This window comes from Aspergillus tubingensis, assembly GCF_013340325.1.
Source record: "Aspergillus tubingensis WU-2223L DNA, scaffold_8, whole genome shotgun sequence".
Classification (NCBI taxonomy): Eukaryota; Fungi; Ascomycota; class Eurotiomycetes; order Eurotiales; family Aspergillaceae; genus Aspergillus; species Aspergillus tubingensis.
The window spans coordinates 3,884,653-3,899,693 of NW_023336282.1; the positions used below are offsets into that span (position 1 = coordinate 3,884,653).

General features: G+C 48.2%; 3 protein-coding genes and 1 non-coding gene across 4 annotated transcripts; 2 read left to right on the forward strand and 2 right to left on the reverse strand.

Annotated features, from left to right (window-relative positions):
* Positions 1 to 552: 552 nt before the first annotated feature.
* On the forward strand, positions 553 to 7,502 carry AtWU_07574 (WD domain-containing protein; the record flags this gene model as incomplete). Its single annotated transcript, XM_035502683.1, has 7 exons — positions 553 to 663; positions 724 to 931; positions 2,306 to 2,775; positions 2,824 to 2,948; positions 3,019 to 4,963; positions 5,023 to 6,360; positions 6,405 to 7,502. 7 exons carry the CDS (start codon positions 553 to 555, stop codon positions 7,500 to 7,502), a joined length of 5,295 nt encoding a protein of 1,764 aa, XP_035358576.1.
* On the reverse strand, positions 1,431 to 1,514 carry AtWU_t193. The gene is given in 2 exon segments: positions 1,431 to 1,466; positions 1,479 to 1,514. It is a non-coding gene; the product is annotated as a tRNA-Ala (tRNA).
* A 260-nt stretch (positions 7,503 to 7,762) lies between the features above and the next one.
* Positions 7,763 to 9,678, reverse strand: AtWU_07575 (putative MFS monosaccharide transporter; the record flags this gene model as incomplete). The annotated part of the gene is made up of 7 exons (XM_035502684.1): positions 7,763 to 8,035; positions 8,085 to 8,182; positions 8,235 to 8,463; positions 8,508 to 8,590; positions 8,640 to 9,031; positions 9,076 to 9,229; positions 9,282 to 9,678. 7 exons carry the CDS (start codon positions 9,676 to 9,678, stop codon positions 7,763 to 7,765), a joined length of 1,626 nt encoding a protein of 541 aa, XP_035358577.1.
* Positions 9,679 to 13,048: 3,370 nt separating this feature from the next.
* AtWU_07576 (dihydrolipoyl dehydrogenase) lies at positions 13,049 to 14,841 on the forward strand (the record flags this gene model as incomplete). Its single annotated transcript, XM_035502685.1, has 4 exons — positions 13,049 to 13,190; positions 13,290 to 13,369; positions 13,438 to 13,920; positions 14,002 to 14,841. 4 exons carry the CDS (start codon positions 13,049 to 13,051, stop codon positions 14,839 to 14,841), a joined length of 1,545 nt encoding a protein of 514 aa, XP_035358578.1.
* Positions 14,842 to 15,041: the final 200 nt, after the last annotated feature.

A 15,041-nucleotide genomic window follows, 5' to 3' on the forward strand; every position in this document is an offset into this window, starting at 1 on the left:
TTATCAAGATGTGATGATCCCGCACTCCATCTCCTTACTTTTAATTCCATAAACCATCTACCTTTGATCTTTGAAAGAACCGAAATCATCGTTGGAAGCAATGGTCCGGAAGATCCCAGGTCGAGGACAAACAACCTGCAAAAGTCCCAAAAGCTTTGTACCTCTGTTGTATTTCTGTCTTTCACCGATTTCTGGACAATACTATATACTTCCACATTTGATTCTCGACCATGTCGCCATCAGATGATACTCATCGTTCCTTACTTGATTAGTCCTGCACAGAAGCTCGTCTTGATACACTCACTTTGATTCAGTTATTTTCCTCTCTACAGTTAAAATGCCTCGCATAAAACAGCCCCAACAACAAAGCTGTCGAAGAAGCGATCGCATTCGTGAAAACGCACAGAAGAAATCAACCAACATAGAGAAGCAAAAATCTTCTTCGCCATCAAACAAATGTACAGAAGTATGTATGATGCGAGCAACTTGCTGTACTACTATCAGACACTGACGTTGTGGGTATCATAGTCACAAACCAAACCACCAGCCAGCATGCATAAAAAGCGAAAAGCGCCGGCACCACAGCATTCAGATAGACAGCCCAAAAGGCCTTGTAGACAGCGGAATTCTGCTGTTCTGGATCCTGTAAACATTGACCAGGAGGTATGTCATTTGTTACTGTTCATATAATGAAGAAGCGTAATAGGGCTGACACTACTCTAGTGGGGTCAAGCATTTATACAGACTGTCAAAGGCTCTTCCATACACTACTGGATACAGAATAATCAGTGGCCCAAAAAGCTCTTCAACAGTGTCCTTGGGTATGTTCTGATTTCGCCACCAGAAAGCTCGGAGCCTACAGAAGAATATGAAGACGAAAATAAGGACGAGAATGAAAAGAGCAACGAGAATCGTATTGGAGCCTATGTCGGTGAGAAATTTCGTGTTCTACCTTAGGTGCAAGGGCAGCTATCTAAATGACGACAGAAACGGGATTACCAAAGATGACATGAAGATGTGTCAGGGATAATTCGAAAGAGAATGTGAGACTCCCAAAGACACACTATTGGACAGTGATGCCTGGTCCCATATCTACAAGAGATAGTTCCGAAAACCAAAACTGCAATCATTCGGTTAATAGCTCGGTATATTGTTCCTTCTGCTGAGCTAGAAACATGCAGAGGTAAAGTCAGCAGATCCATAAGTCTGGTTGACAGTATAAATGAGGCTTGGACATGTTCAGTTCGACTTCAGGGGGATCCCGGGTCTGCAATTGCTTTACATATTACCTGTGAAGGCTATACCTCTAATTAATAAAGGGAAAAAAAAAAAAGTTGCCTAACAAAGGGCCAAATTTTCTTTGCTAGCAAGCCATCATTTATCCAGCCGGAAAGGGTAAAAAGAAGATAAAGAAATTTTCTAAAAAAGATTGGAGTCAAAGGGGATCGAACCCTTGACCTCTCGCATACTTGCGAGGATGCAAAGCGAGCGCTCTACCACTGAGCTATAACCCCAGTCTTCTTGTGACAATATAAATATTTTTAGAATATATACTATATCCTATGCCAGTTATAATATGCTACCTGATTTATGCTTTGTCCAAAGTTGCTTGTCATAATAGCCTACTCTGCCTGACCAGAATTTTTCCAATTTCCCGAGATTTATCTGCAATCACCTTTCTATGTATTATTAATCTCTTGCAGTCACATGTTCACGACTAACCCTGATTATGTTCAGTGGTTGAGTTATTACACAAGTACGGATTGTGTACTCCGTAGGTTACTTATATTGATAGATGAGCTGTCACTTACTGTTTCCAGAGCCAAAAAAAGCAATATGGAAGGTCCTAATAACTAAGGCACTTATCTTCGCCACCAATGAACTCCAAAATTTCTCGGAACCTTGGCCAGACTTAATATATCATGAAATAGGTAGACAGAGAGAAGTATGCTTGAATCGTTGCCATCTAAGCGCTTACAGAAAACGTAGTAAAAGAGGTGGTTGGTGCTAGTGGGATTCCAACACATGACATTGGCCACTAGTACTATCGCTCTAACAAATAACCCCTGTAACTTATGCCCGTTTTTGGGGCTATTGGGTATTTACGCATATGCACACATGTACTCGTCATCCTCGTTAAAATGGTTAATGTTTCCGGCTGATAAGACTCCTCCTGTACGGAGTGTCAGAAACTAGACTATCAAGTATTCGTCTAAGTCTGCCTTTTCCAATCGCACCAGGATGAGGAAACTCTATAAGAAAGTCATAAACAAAGCATATTTACATAGACGGGGCGCAGGAGTAGTGGACGCTGGCAGCAAAGATAAGACGGACGATGCTGACCGCAGCCTTGCGACAAATTTCTATCGCGATGATAAATCCTTTGATGCCTCTCCTCCCGTTAAAAACCCTTTTGATGAAGCATTGAAGAAGCTTCAGACCCGGCAACCATGGGAAGAAGCCTACAACGCTATTCAAGAAAGCCATCCGGGTTTAATCAATGCGTACACTCGGGCTTTACTTGAAAGTGGTGGTCATACAGGAGATAAGGCCCTGGACCGAATTCAAGAGGTGCAAGCACTTGCTCAGGAACAACTTGAAGTGTGGCAGTCGGAGCAATTTCGCTTGTCATTCAATGGGAAAGACGTCATTGTTGGAGAATTGGCGAGAAAGGTTGTCGGGGTTGTGCTCTCTGTTAAAGATGTGGTCTCATCCGCCATTTCAGCTGATCCCCATGCTGCGTTGGCCTGGGCCGGCGTTATGGTGGCTCTCCCAGTGAGTTAATTGATCCCAAAGTGCCTTGCTGTTTCTGAAACCCTCCAGGTGCTTGCAAACATCTTAAAGCAGGACTCGGATGCCATGAGTGGATTGGATGCCATTTCTGCTCTGCTAGTGCGCTATCGCTATGTGGAGGAAGACAAGTACTACAGAGCCGCCATGACCTCAGCGTAAGCACTCGAGTGATGATATATGTCCATAAGAGACAGTCCAATTGCTAAAAAATAACTCAAATTTTAGGACCTCGGTTGACAAGGTGAATCTTCTTTTGCTCATCCAAGACAAATTCGTCGATATGTATTCCCAGATATATGTCTACCAGCTCCGCCTCATAAAGCATTTCCAACACCATAGAGCCGCTAGATATTTCGAAAACCTGAAGGACAGTCTCGGAGACGAAAACTGGAGTACAAGCCTGAATAAGCTACAGACAACGAGGGATAGTCTCGATCGCGACCTGGAATCTGTCACAAACGGTATGATCTTTGAGATTGGGAGCAAAGTCGATAATTTTTCGAAAATGGTCGAGGACCTCAAGAAGGAGTTGAGAAACCAGACTCGTCTGATGTCAGAGCAGAGAGATCGAATATTGAGGGCATTTAAGTACTCTACCATGGCCCCATTTGATTCATTCAAAAACGCTGAAGAGCCAAGGTGTCTCAAAGACACCCAAGTGGAGACGTTGGACATGCTTCAGAACTGGTGCAAGGGCGATGGAAATCCAGTGCTCTGGCTTCATGGGATGGCTGGAACGGGCAAGTCAACAATTGCTCGGACTATTGCATGGGCGCTTCAGGACAGACAGAGGCCAGATGGTAGCCCTGTTGATATCAATATCAGACTGGGGGGAAGCATCTTTTTCAATCAATTTGAGCCGGAACGCAACAACAGCCAGTACCTTTTCCCAACCCTGACCCAGTGCTTGGCAGAGTCCTTGCCGGACATTAGGCAGTACATTGTTGATGCCATTGATCAAGATGCGCGCATCGAAGAGAAAGGACTTCGGGTACAATGGGCTAGTCTCATTTCTGGGCCACTGCATAAGCTTACCAGTTCTTCACAAGCTCACTGGCGCTTCATTATGATTGTTGATAGCCTTGATGAGTGTGGGGACCAAGACAAAGTTGCCACTGTGTTGAAACTGTTGGCCTCCCTAAGAGATTTGCCATCGGTTCGATTTCTAATCACCAGTCGCCCAGAAGCCCACATTCGATTTGCTTTTGAGAGCCTGCCACCCAGACTGTACCATTCTCAGCCACTTCATAAAATCTCACCTAAGAGTGATGACATCACTCGCTTTCTTGAAGCAGACTTAAAAAGAATTTGGGAAAATTACAAATCCGCGATACCAGAGGGCTGGCCAGGCCAAGAGAACATCGAAAAGCTGAAGGAGAAGTCAGATGGACTTTTTGTATATGCTTCGACGTGTTGTCGGTTTTTGGAAGATCCATACCATTATTCTTCTCGACTGGATCAAATTCTTAAAGACGATAGCGAAGCCGAAACCCCACAGGCGAAGTTGGACAACATTTATATCAGGGTCATAAAGCTGTCTCTGAATGCGAGAACCAAAAAGGAGCGGGAAGTGATGATCGAAGACTTCCGACTGATTGTTGGGACAATCATGGTAATATTCAAGCCAGCCTCAGCTTCCACTTTAGAAGCACTTTTGTTCTCTTCATCCTCGAAGGATAAGCGTATCCAAAGATGCGTTGAGCCTCTCAGATCTCTTTTAGATGTTCGGGCAGCAAATGATCCAATCCGTCCAGTTCATCTTTCTTTGCGTGACCTTTTGTTGAGCCGTGAGCGCTGCAAAAGCACCCCAGAGCTTTACATCAATTCTCAACAGCTGCATTTGATCTTGTTTGAAAGATGTATGGAAACAATGAAGAGCCTCAAGCAAAATCTTTGTGACTTCGTGCTTCCTGGATCATCGCCATCAGATGTTCCCTCGGAAAGACTGGAAACTTTCCTACCAGCTGCATTGAGTTACGCATGTCGCTATTGGATTAATCATCTAATGCAGCTGGGCAGTGATGAGCAAAGCAAGTTGCTAAATGATAATGGGGGCGTTATTGAATGCTTTCTTCGAAAAAAGCTTCTCTTCTGGTTCGAAGCCTTGAGCCTCATGGGTGAGCTTGAAGTTGGTGTTTTCCAACTCAGTGCTCTCCAGGACCTTGCTAGAGTATATCAATCCACGTAGTCCCTAACTGTATACACGTATTTACTGACATCCCATAACAGGACTCTCATCACTTCCCGCTTGTCAGAGATGCGAGAAGGTTCCTACTTCACAATAGGCACATCATTGAGCAAGCGCCTTTGCAGGTCTATTCATCTGCCCTGGTATTCTGTCCAATTAAAAGTCCCATCAAAGAGATTTATTCACATCTCATACCATCATGGATAAAACAGCAACCTGTTATGGACGATGACTGGTCTCGGGAGCTCTTTGCCATTGAAACCGAAATGAGAAACACTGGCAATATTGTATTTTCCCCAGATGGAAAGACAGGTGCTTCTTCATTTCTTAATCGGGATGGAAAATATTATCTCAAGCTGTGGAACGCTCAAACAGGGAAGGTGAAGTATCAAACAAAAGTAGGGGGAAACTTTGGTGTTGAATTCTCCCGAGATGGAAGTCTAATAGCGCATGGGACTGAGGACGGAAGAGTCAGTCTGTGGAATCTTGAGACCGATGAAGAGTACTTTTTGGGTGAAGTGGGTAAAGACAAAATCCGTCGTATTGCAGTCTCTCCAGTTAGCGACTCTCTCATATTTTCCAGGGCAGATCATTCTGTTGAAGTGTGGAACTATGGCCATTGCCAACAGATTTATGCACCTTTTACTCAATTTCGGGATAATTACGATAGCCTCGACACATGTGTGGTTGGATTCTTGTTCAATGATGAGGCTGTGGTGCTCTATTCAGGTTTTTATAGACGTACTTGGGAGATCTACTTGCTTAGTGAAGCGGGCACAGAACTTGAGTGTATTGTAGAGGGTGAGGCGCCTGGAGGCTCGATAACTAACTTATCCGTTTCGAGGAATGGGCACCGAGTTCTCATATCAAATCGGCATACGGTGGAAATATGGGATGCCAGAACAGGACGACTGAGTCCCAAGATGATTGCTTGTGGCGAACTTAAACAGCCCACAATCCTCGGGTGTTTTGCAACGGCGTTATCTTCCGACGGCCGCTTCTTCGCAACTTCCGCGCAAGACAATACTGTTCGCGTCTGGAATTCAGTTACTCACACCCAGATCCTATCTTTTTCATGTGACTATAGGAAAGCTGGCAGAATTGCGCTTTCCCACAATGGATCACTGTTGGCATCAGTCTCAGACAATGGTGTAGTTCGTCTATGGGACATTGCAGTTGATCGCCCCCACACTGAGATTGTCCCTGAAGTGAGAATGACTTTCCCCTTTGGAATTGACGTTATCGCGAACACTCGAGATAACACCACAACTTTGCGAAAACGAGACACTGGTCGTTGTCGATATTACACCGGAGACTTCAACTCTATCGAGTTCCTTTTGCAGGGGAAATTGATCGCACTGACACTGACGTTGAGTTGGGTAACCCAAAGTGCCTATATGTTGGTATGGACTTGGAATCGCAGTTTCCAGAGTTTCCCATTGAGAAGACCAATATTGTATCATCCCCTAGCGGTGAGCAGTTTGCTATTTCACACGCGAACCACGTATGGATATTGGACGCAGGAATGTCAGAAGAATTATCTATTCTTCTACCAGGGGAAATCCATGGTCTTCAGTTCTCACCAAACAGTCAATTTATCGGTATGATCATCTGCCGCGGCGTTGAGATATGGGACCTGAAAAACAAAAAGAGGGTCATCCTGCGTACAGAACTCCCGGTAACGCCGGTCATAGCCTTCTCACCGAAGTCTGATGCAGTTGCCCTGTTGGCTCAAGGTCACCGTTGGGATCCACGCTGCTGTTTCCTTGAGGTTTGGCAAATAAGTGGGCATCCTTCTCAGCAAGTGAAAGATAATTTCCGTCTTTCGAAGGATCTAAAGTGGTCTGGGTCGATGATCTATTCTGCAGATGGTAATTATATCGTTACTATGCAGAGGCTGCAGCGTTCTGACACTGCCTCGCATAAGTTGTTCCACTATGCTCTTGTTCTGGTTACGTACAATCTAGCAACAGGACTGATTGAGAACATACCATGTGCGGCAGGAGATTATTTTCCTCACGGTCCAATGGCAGCCTGGTCAAATTTAATTGCTATAGCACCAAGTTCACAAGTCGAGAAGCTCATTATTCTCATCATAAATTGCAACACTGGAGAACGAATTTGCACATTTGACACTTCAATGTTCCATAACGGCTTGATTCTCAACGGATTGTCATTCTCAAGCGATGGTCAGTATCTCAATCTCAATCGAGGGCAAGTTCTCATCCCGGTCGATAATCGTTCCCCAACGACTGAAATGTATTGTCCATCCAGTTTGTGGATTGGAGAAGAGTGGATCTTCCAAAGAGGGCAAAAATTGCTTTGGATCCCTCCTGCCTTCCGGAACTATCACATGAGTGTGCAAAACGAAGCAATTTGGATTTATCCCAAGCCTTGGGAGGGTGGGTCTATTGTCTTCTTCGAACTCGATCTTGGAAAGACCCCTTTCGCTGCCGAGGTGCCACCTGAAGGAGAATGGTTTCGCTATGATGAGCAAGAGAGGGTGATGTATCTTCACTAGGTTCGGGAGCTTGAGTCTGGGTTGTAACAGAATTGAGAGTGTTGAGCACGGCATGGTTCATACGGGGAGCTTTGTGACCGGATAAAGCTGCCAAGATGTTACACATTCAGAGAATACGTAGCGAACTCGGTCAATAGGCAGTATGTAGTAGTCCAAAGGACTAGTGAATAGTACAAGCATTGAAAGTTGTTCGATTGCAGCAGGAATTCTGCTCGATAGTAGGTATCTAATAAGTTTTACATGCAGTCATTAAGGTGTGCTCATACATCCACATGCTCCAACACCACGCTACCCTTTCGCGCCGTCGCCTCCACATATCCCGGATTCTCTGCCTTCAGCTGTTTGAACGTCTTCTCTGCATCCCATACCCACGGGCTCTCCGACGCGAAAAGCAGATCCATGTCCTCCAAGGTACGTTGATTGCTCTCTGGGTAGAATGCCCACACCATCGGGATCGCGATGACGTTACTAGCCGCAAAAACATATAGCGTTTTCTCGCCAATAGCGCCAAACATCACGGGGCATAGAAGAGTCTAGTTAGCTTTGTTAGCTTTGCTTCGCATTTCAGGAGGATGAACTTACCAGCCATCCGTTTCCGATACTCCACCCAACTACGCCCCAGGCGTTTCCGCGGGCTCGTACTGCGAGGGGATAGATCTCGGCGGGATAGACCCAGGGTACTATAAGTGTGTGATTAGCGGGTAGCTCTTGAGGAAGAAGTTAGGTATATACCTGTCAGCCAAGTGGCTCCGAAAGCAGCAGTAAAAATGAAAATCATTGCGGCTGCGGCTGCTCCGAATGAACTGGCGCGAGCAGCATCTCCCGAGTCCCGAGCATTGATGGCTAGGCGGGAGAATCCTCCTGCTAGGAACATGGCGATTCCTTGACTGACGGCTCCCCAGTATAGGGTCCATCTACGACCGATACGATCGAGCGTGAAGACACATACGAGCGTTGCGAACTGAGTTGTTAACCACGTCCCATAAGGGAAGGCATAGTACTCACCATGTAGAAGACGTTATTCAGACCACTAAGCCATTGACTCTTCATTGAGTCAAAGCCGGCAATGCTGAAGATGGTGGGCGCATCTGTTCAAGTTAGTCTAGTCCGGTATCTATCATATTGTGGTTGACATACAAACAGTGACACCTGCGATACCAACCCATTCCTGCATGATCTGCAGCCAAACAACCAGCTGCACACGTCGTCCAAGATGCAGTTTGCCTGTCTTGTGTCCAAAAAGCATTGCTAGGTATGAAGTGCTGTGGTTCATTGATCGTTCCATTTCTGCAACGTTCTGGATATCCCGGAATTCGGCTTCAGCGCGGACAGCATCGTCGCCGGTACTTCCTCGAAGACGGCCAAGGATGTAACGCGCTTCTTGCTCGCGACCAACTTTGACCAGCCAACGTGGTGATTCAGGAAAGAACCATACCGAGAAAAATAAGAGAAGCAAGAAGATAATTTGAAACGCGATGGGGAAGCGCCAGCGGAACGCTGATTTGCCGCCATCGATAAAGGACAAGCCACTATACGAATTAGACAAGTCTCGGGAGTAGTAAGGTATACTTACAATTCAAGCCAGTAAGCCACTACGACACCGAAGATGTTGAGAGTAAATTCGATCGCAATAAACTGTCCACGAGAGGTATGTTCGGCTGTCTCTGTAGCCCAGACGGGCACAATAGCATTCAGGATTCCCGTGCCGATACCATTGATAAAACGGGCTGTATTTCATACGTCAGTCTTAAGTGCAAATAGGCTCTATGGGTCTCTTACAGCAAATCATCCAATTGTGGTTCTGTGCTGCGCATTGCAATGACGCCCCTAAAATCGCCCAGACCGCACCCGAAGCGATAGTCCTGATTCTGCCAATCTTGTCACCGATCCAGCCACCGATTAGTGCACCACACAAAGTCCCCAGGTAGTAGACAGACACAATTCCACCTTGTAAAAGACTGTCTGTAACGACAGGGGTAAGCTCTCCATTCACTTCCTTGGTATATCCGAATCCCATAAGGTCGATGTAGTCTTTGGAGTTGTTCACACCCGACATCATTCCCTGGTCATACCCGAAGAACAGGATCGACAAGGCCGCGACGCAATTGATAGCGATGAGAAGATTACGCTTCTCCAATTTATGGACGATATTCCATGATGGTATTAGGTCACTCATGGTGACTACTCTAGAATCCGCGGTTGTAGTGACTGTTTGGGTGTATACTGGAAAATACCTTTTTCTTTTCACTTGAGTGGCTTCAGGCACGGACCGCGTGACTTTGGGGAGAGATCAGCCACCTCCAGCACAGATAGACGTGGAACCAGGAAGCAGGGTTACAGAGACAGCGGGGCGATGCGACGATTAAATAGAAAGGACTATAAGCTCGGTGGTGCCATTTGCACCTGAAGATCATCCATTTTGAGGAGTAATCCCACGGCACAGGACCGGTGCCAGCCCGATGAGTCGAATATGGTTACATTCCGGGTGGGAGGGCATCAAGCAGCCATCAGATACTCGGTTCCACTCCAAAGCAAGGACGCCATTGGAATACAGGACCCGCACGAGAAAGTCTGGAGAGAATTGGTGGGAACCCGACCCCAGACCGGGACGCGGACGAGTCCAAATCGGTCATTCGGCCAGCGCCTATGCTGCCGAGCTGCAGACCGAAGGATTATGGACCAATGCCCGAGGTGGAAACTGAGACGGCATGATACTATGTGCTGTAGGTGTCGTGTAGGGAAACAAGGTGGTAATCAAGCGAAACTCGGCTGCTAGCATTGCATCATCCGGGGTTGGCGTCTGGGGAACGCACTCCATGTACGGACTTGGAGATTCGAAGAAAGCAGCGGTATCGGCGGGGCCCGGGAAGCCAACGATAAGCTGGAGCGGGTGGTACAGAGTAGTTGGGATAGCGGATTGGGCCATCAGGAGGAGTGGATGGAGTGGATGGTCTGGGGTGTGGATGTTTCCCGGGGATTTTGGTCCAAGCGGGTGGGGATTTCAGCCAGATTGAGGAAATCCGGAGAACATCGCGGCGGACCAACTCCGACTCGCCTCTTTGGGACATCCCGTGCCACTTTAGCCTGCCAGCTATTTTGCTGAGTGTTGACAGAATTCTAAGCAGGTGACTACTATTTTCTTATTGCTATAATAAGTTCTCATTATTGTTCGTAAACGATCAGGGTCTTCTCTCGCAAGATTTAAGTTTCTTGGGATATTAGCCTCATCAACGCACACAATCACCTACGTCGAGCTCTCTATTCCCGTGAGACTGTTGCGAATTTGGAAAGCTAACCATGGAATGAGGACATGGAACAGTATTTAGAAGTAGCTTGACCCTTGTTCAAGGCAGATATATCTCGGTTGCCAGGGAGCTGTGGGGCCTGTCTGAGATTTCCTACTGGCGCATCGATGATCCCAAAAACCCGGTGAGATGAGGCTCCTCCGAAAGTTAACATTAGAGTGTGATTAAGTAGCTTTGTAAGTAGCCTTGTCAGTCTTGCTTTGTTGATCCTGTGCTGCTGCTGCTGCTGCTGCTGCTGCTGCAGCTGCTCGTGCAGCATGGCGTGAGTATCATATGCACGGCCCTTGTCTGATGTTAGGAGACTACTTCATCTCGGCATAGTGCTAGGGACCTTCCGCGCTTTTGCCCTTCGCATAGGCAAGCATAAGTATAACTTTGTCTTTCTGGCTTTTGTCGGCTGTATCTTCAAGAATCTAAAGGTTCCCGATTGTTCTCAGCTGTCGGTATATACCAACGGAGCGGTTTGGGATATGGCATTCGAATACCCCTATCACAACAATGACGGGGGTTTGCAAAATCTAAATAAAACGTCGCAAGATATCAAGATAGAGCTCTTACCAGAACTTGTCGGGATTCGGTGAACCCGTCTCTGCTATGACTTTCCAGCCATAGTGGTAGTCCAGGGGCACTTTATCACCGCTTGGCATCAATTATTGCATATTTGTCGCCCAATAAGATCAGGGAGTAGCAGGGCAATATTCATTGATACCAGACCACAGATACACCAAACTCAGGGCCAAGCTTGAAGCAACGGGTTGTAGAAGTGCACTCCAGTATAGACGGAGTGGGCGCCAGCAGCTTCCGAGCCGCTAAACCTTGTTGGGGCCCATCATCCACCTTGGATAGACAGTTCTATGTTTAATTGATTTTCCTGTCGCGGTGTATAGTGTCTCACTGCATTCTGCTTCTGTGCAGTTAGCACTGCCATTTCAAAACGTGAGCTGTTATTGCAGAAGATATCTCGCCAATGTGATTGAGCTGTGCCGTTTCTCAACGGTTTCCGTTCCGGACAGAACAATTTTGGGCGAAACAATATAATTCCGGATCTGCATGAGAGCATGAGTGGTCACCGAGGAAAGCCATGATCCTACAAACGACCAAAACAACACATTCACAGTCAACATGAAGCGCTTAGTCGTAGCCTAGAAGCAATGTTCTTCAGACGAAGCACCGCTGTTATCAACTAAATCTTCTCCCCAACTGCCAAGCCTGTAGCCACTACAGGAAGCACGCCAGTTGAGCCGACACTGTGCAGTCTTATGGTGGACATGTCGACCACCAGCACCAAGTTAAGCTGACTTACTAACTCCCCATATCAGATTTGAAGCTACGGACGTCGATGCTCCGCAAGGTGCGCTCTGCTAACGCAGGTCACGTCATATTAGTCCAAGCACATCCATATTATCCAATAAAGAGCGCGAGCACTTCGAGCCAGACTGGATGGGTTCCGAGCGATCCATTCAATCCGCGTTTCAGTCTTTCAGTCCAATGGTCTTCAGCCCAAGACCTGGATTACCTTTAAGTGCCGTGCACTGGCTCGAGCTATGCCGACGATAGCCTTTACGGAGCCAGGGGCTTAGCCAGTTACCCGCGGAGACTGACGAGTATCGGTAATTTTCATTTTCAGAGGCACCGGAGAGCAGTTCATGATGCAAGAATTGATTGTTATCTGGAGCGTGAACTCTGCAATGTTCGAGACTGCAAGTTGATTCCCTTCTGCTGACTCCGAAGCGGGAGAGAGTCTGGTTCCTTACCCTTTTGGGCGAATCTATGAGGTATTTTGGGCCGTAACACTGACCGGTATTCCGCCATGTGTAGCCCCGGCACGGCCTCGCACGCTTGATGTCAAGCGAAGAGGAATCTACCCCAGATATCAGAAGCAGGAGAAACTTCTGGGGATTGAAGAGCCAGACACAGTAGCGGAATTACGGTTCAGCACAACATCGGCAACATGGCAAAGGTTAGCCGAATTGACCCGACGCTCACGGAGGCGGATGATTACATACGCGAGGCATACAGTATCGATACCGGGCCGCCAGCTTTTGCTGGCGAACCTCCAGAAAGCTTCTTGTCCCAACATCGTTTTTCCCTATCATCCTCTAACCACTTGAGCCCGTCTCCTCCCACCTCCAATTGTCCCCTCCCCTCCCCTTCGTTGCTTGTTCACTGGGAGGCCTGGTAGTCTGCTGTTCTTCCTATATCCTTTGACTTTTTCCTTTACCCTTTCGCCTCCTTTTCACCATGTTCCGGAGTCTTTTGCCGCGGGCGACTCCGCGGGTTGCCCTCCGCTGTGCCGGTCCCAAGGCCGTTCCCTCTACCTTCGTCGCTGCTCCTTCTCTCGCCTCCTTTGGACGCACACAACGTGGCTATGCCTCTGAGTCAGGTACGTGACTTTTGCCCTTTGCGATAGGCCCGTCGCAGATGGTGCCTGCGCTTCCGAAAAAAGTGGCCTCCGGCTAACCGTCGGCTGGAATTAACACAGGCGAACACGATCTTGTCATCATCGGTGGTGGTGTCGCTGGTTACGTTGCCGCCATCAAGGCCGGTCAGGAAGGTCTGAAGGTGCGCTATCTATCGTCCCTCGAAGGTGTTCCGGCTGGATGATCTCCCTAACAACTACATTTTCACAGACCGCATGTATCGAGAAGCGTGGCCGTCTGGGCGGTACCTGCCTGAACGTCGGCTGTATCCCCTCGAAATCCCTGCTCAACAACTCCCACCTCTACCACCAGATTCTCCACGACACGAAAAAGCGCGGTATCGAGGTCGGTGATGTGAAGCTGAACCTTGAGCAGATGATGAAGGCCAAGGACACTTCCGTTGAGGGTCTGACTAAGGGTATCGAGTTCTTGTTCAAGAAGAACGGTGTCGACTACGTCAAGGGTACCGGTGCTCTCGTTGACCAGAACACCGTCAAGGTTAACCTCCTTGACGGTGGTGAGCAGACCCTGCGCGGAAAGAACATCCTCATTGCCACTGGTTCTGAGGCTACTCCTTTCCCCGGCCTCAACATTGACGAGAAGAGGATCATCACCAGCACTGGTGCCCTCTCCCTCAAGGAGGTCCCCAAGAAGATGATCGTCATCGGTGGTGGTATCATTGGTCTGGAAATGGTGCGTACACCCGGCGGAATACATTCCGATCTTGCCGTTTGAAAATTCATGCTCATGTTTTCTTTTTCTGCCCCTCAACAGGCCTCTGTTTGGTCCCGCCTCGGCTCTGAGGTCACCGTCGTCGAGTTCCTGGGCCAGATCGGCGGCCCCGGCATGGACGCCGACATCGCCAAGCAGGCCCAGAAGATCCTCCAGAAGCAGGGTATCAAGTTCAAGACCGGCACCAAGGTTACCAAGGGTGACGACAGCGGTGCTACCGTCGCTCTGAGCGTTGAGGCCGCCAAGGGTGGTAAGGAGGAGACTCTCGACGCTGACGTTGTCCTTGTCGCCATCGGTCGCCGCCCCTACACCGAGGGTCTCAACCTCGAGAGCGTCGGTGTTGAGAAGGACGAGCGCGGCCGTCTTGTCATCGACCAGGAGTACCGCACCAAGATCCCTAACATCCGCGTGATCGGTGACTGCACTTTCGGACCCATGCTTGCCCACAAGGCCGAGGAGGAGGCCGTCGCTGCCATCGAGTACATCAAGAAGGGCTACGGCCACGTCAACTACGGCTGCATCCCCAGCGTCATGTACACCCACCCCGAAGTCGCCTGGGTTGGCCAGAACGAGCAGGAAGTCAAGGCTGCCGGCATCAAGTACCGTGTCGGTACTTTCCCCTTCAGCGCCAACTCCCGTGCCAAGACCAACCTCGAGACTGAGGGTCAGGTCAAGTTCATCGCCGATGCTGAGACCGACCGCATCCTCGGTGTCCACATCATCGGCCCCAACGCCGGTGAGATGATCGCCGAGGCCACCCTGGCTGTCGAGTACGGTGCCTCTTGCGAGGACATTGCTCGCACTTGCCACGCTCACCCTACCCTGGCTGAGGCCTTCAAGGAGGCTGCCATGGCTACCTACTCCAAGGCCATCCACTTCTAAGCAGCTCTCCCCCTGTTTGGATCATGAAATCATACACACCCACCCGCACTATCCTGTACCCTTTTTTGCCTCTTGTCTCTTATCTTAGTCTAGCTCAGCTAGCCACTTCCGTGTAGCATTGACCTCATTATATTTTCCTATCGTTGGTTGTGTATCCAGATATAACGAAACAATAGTACTGCTTAACATTAACCAGTTGT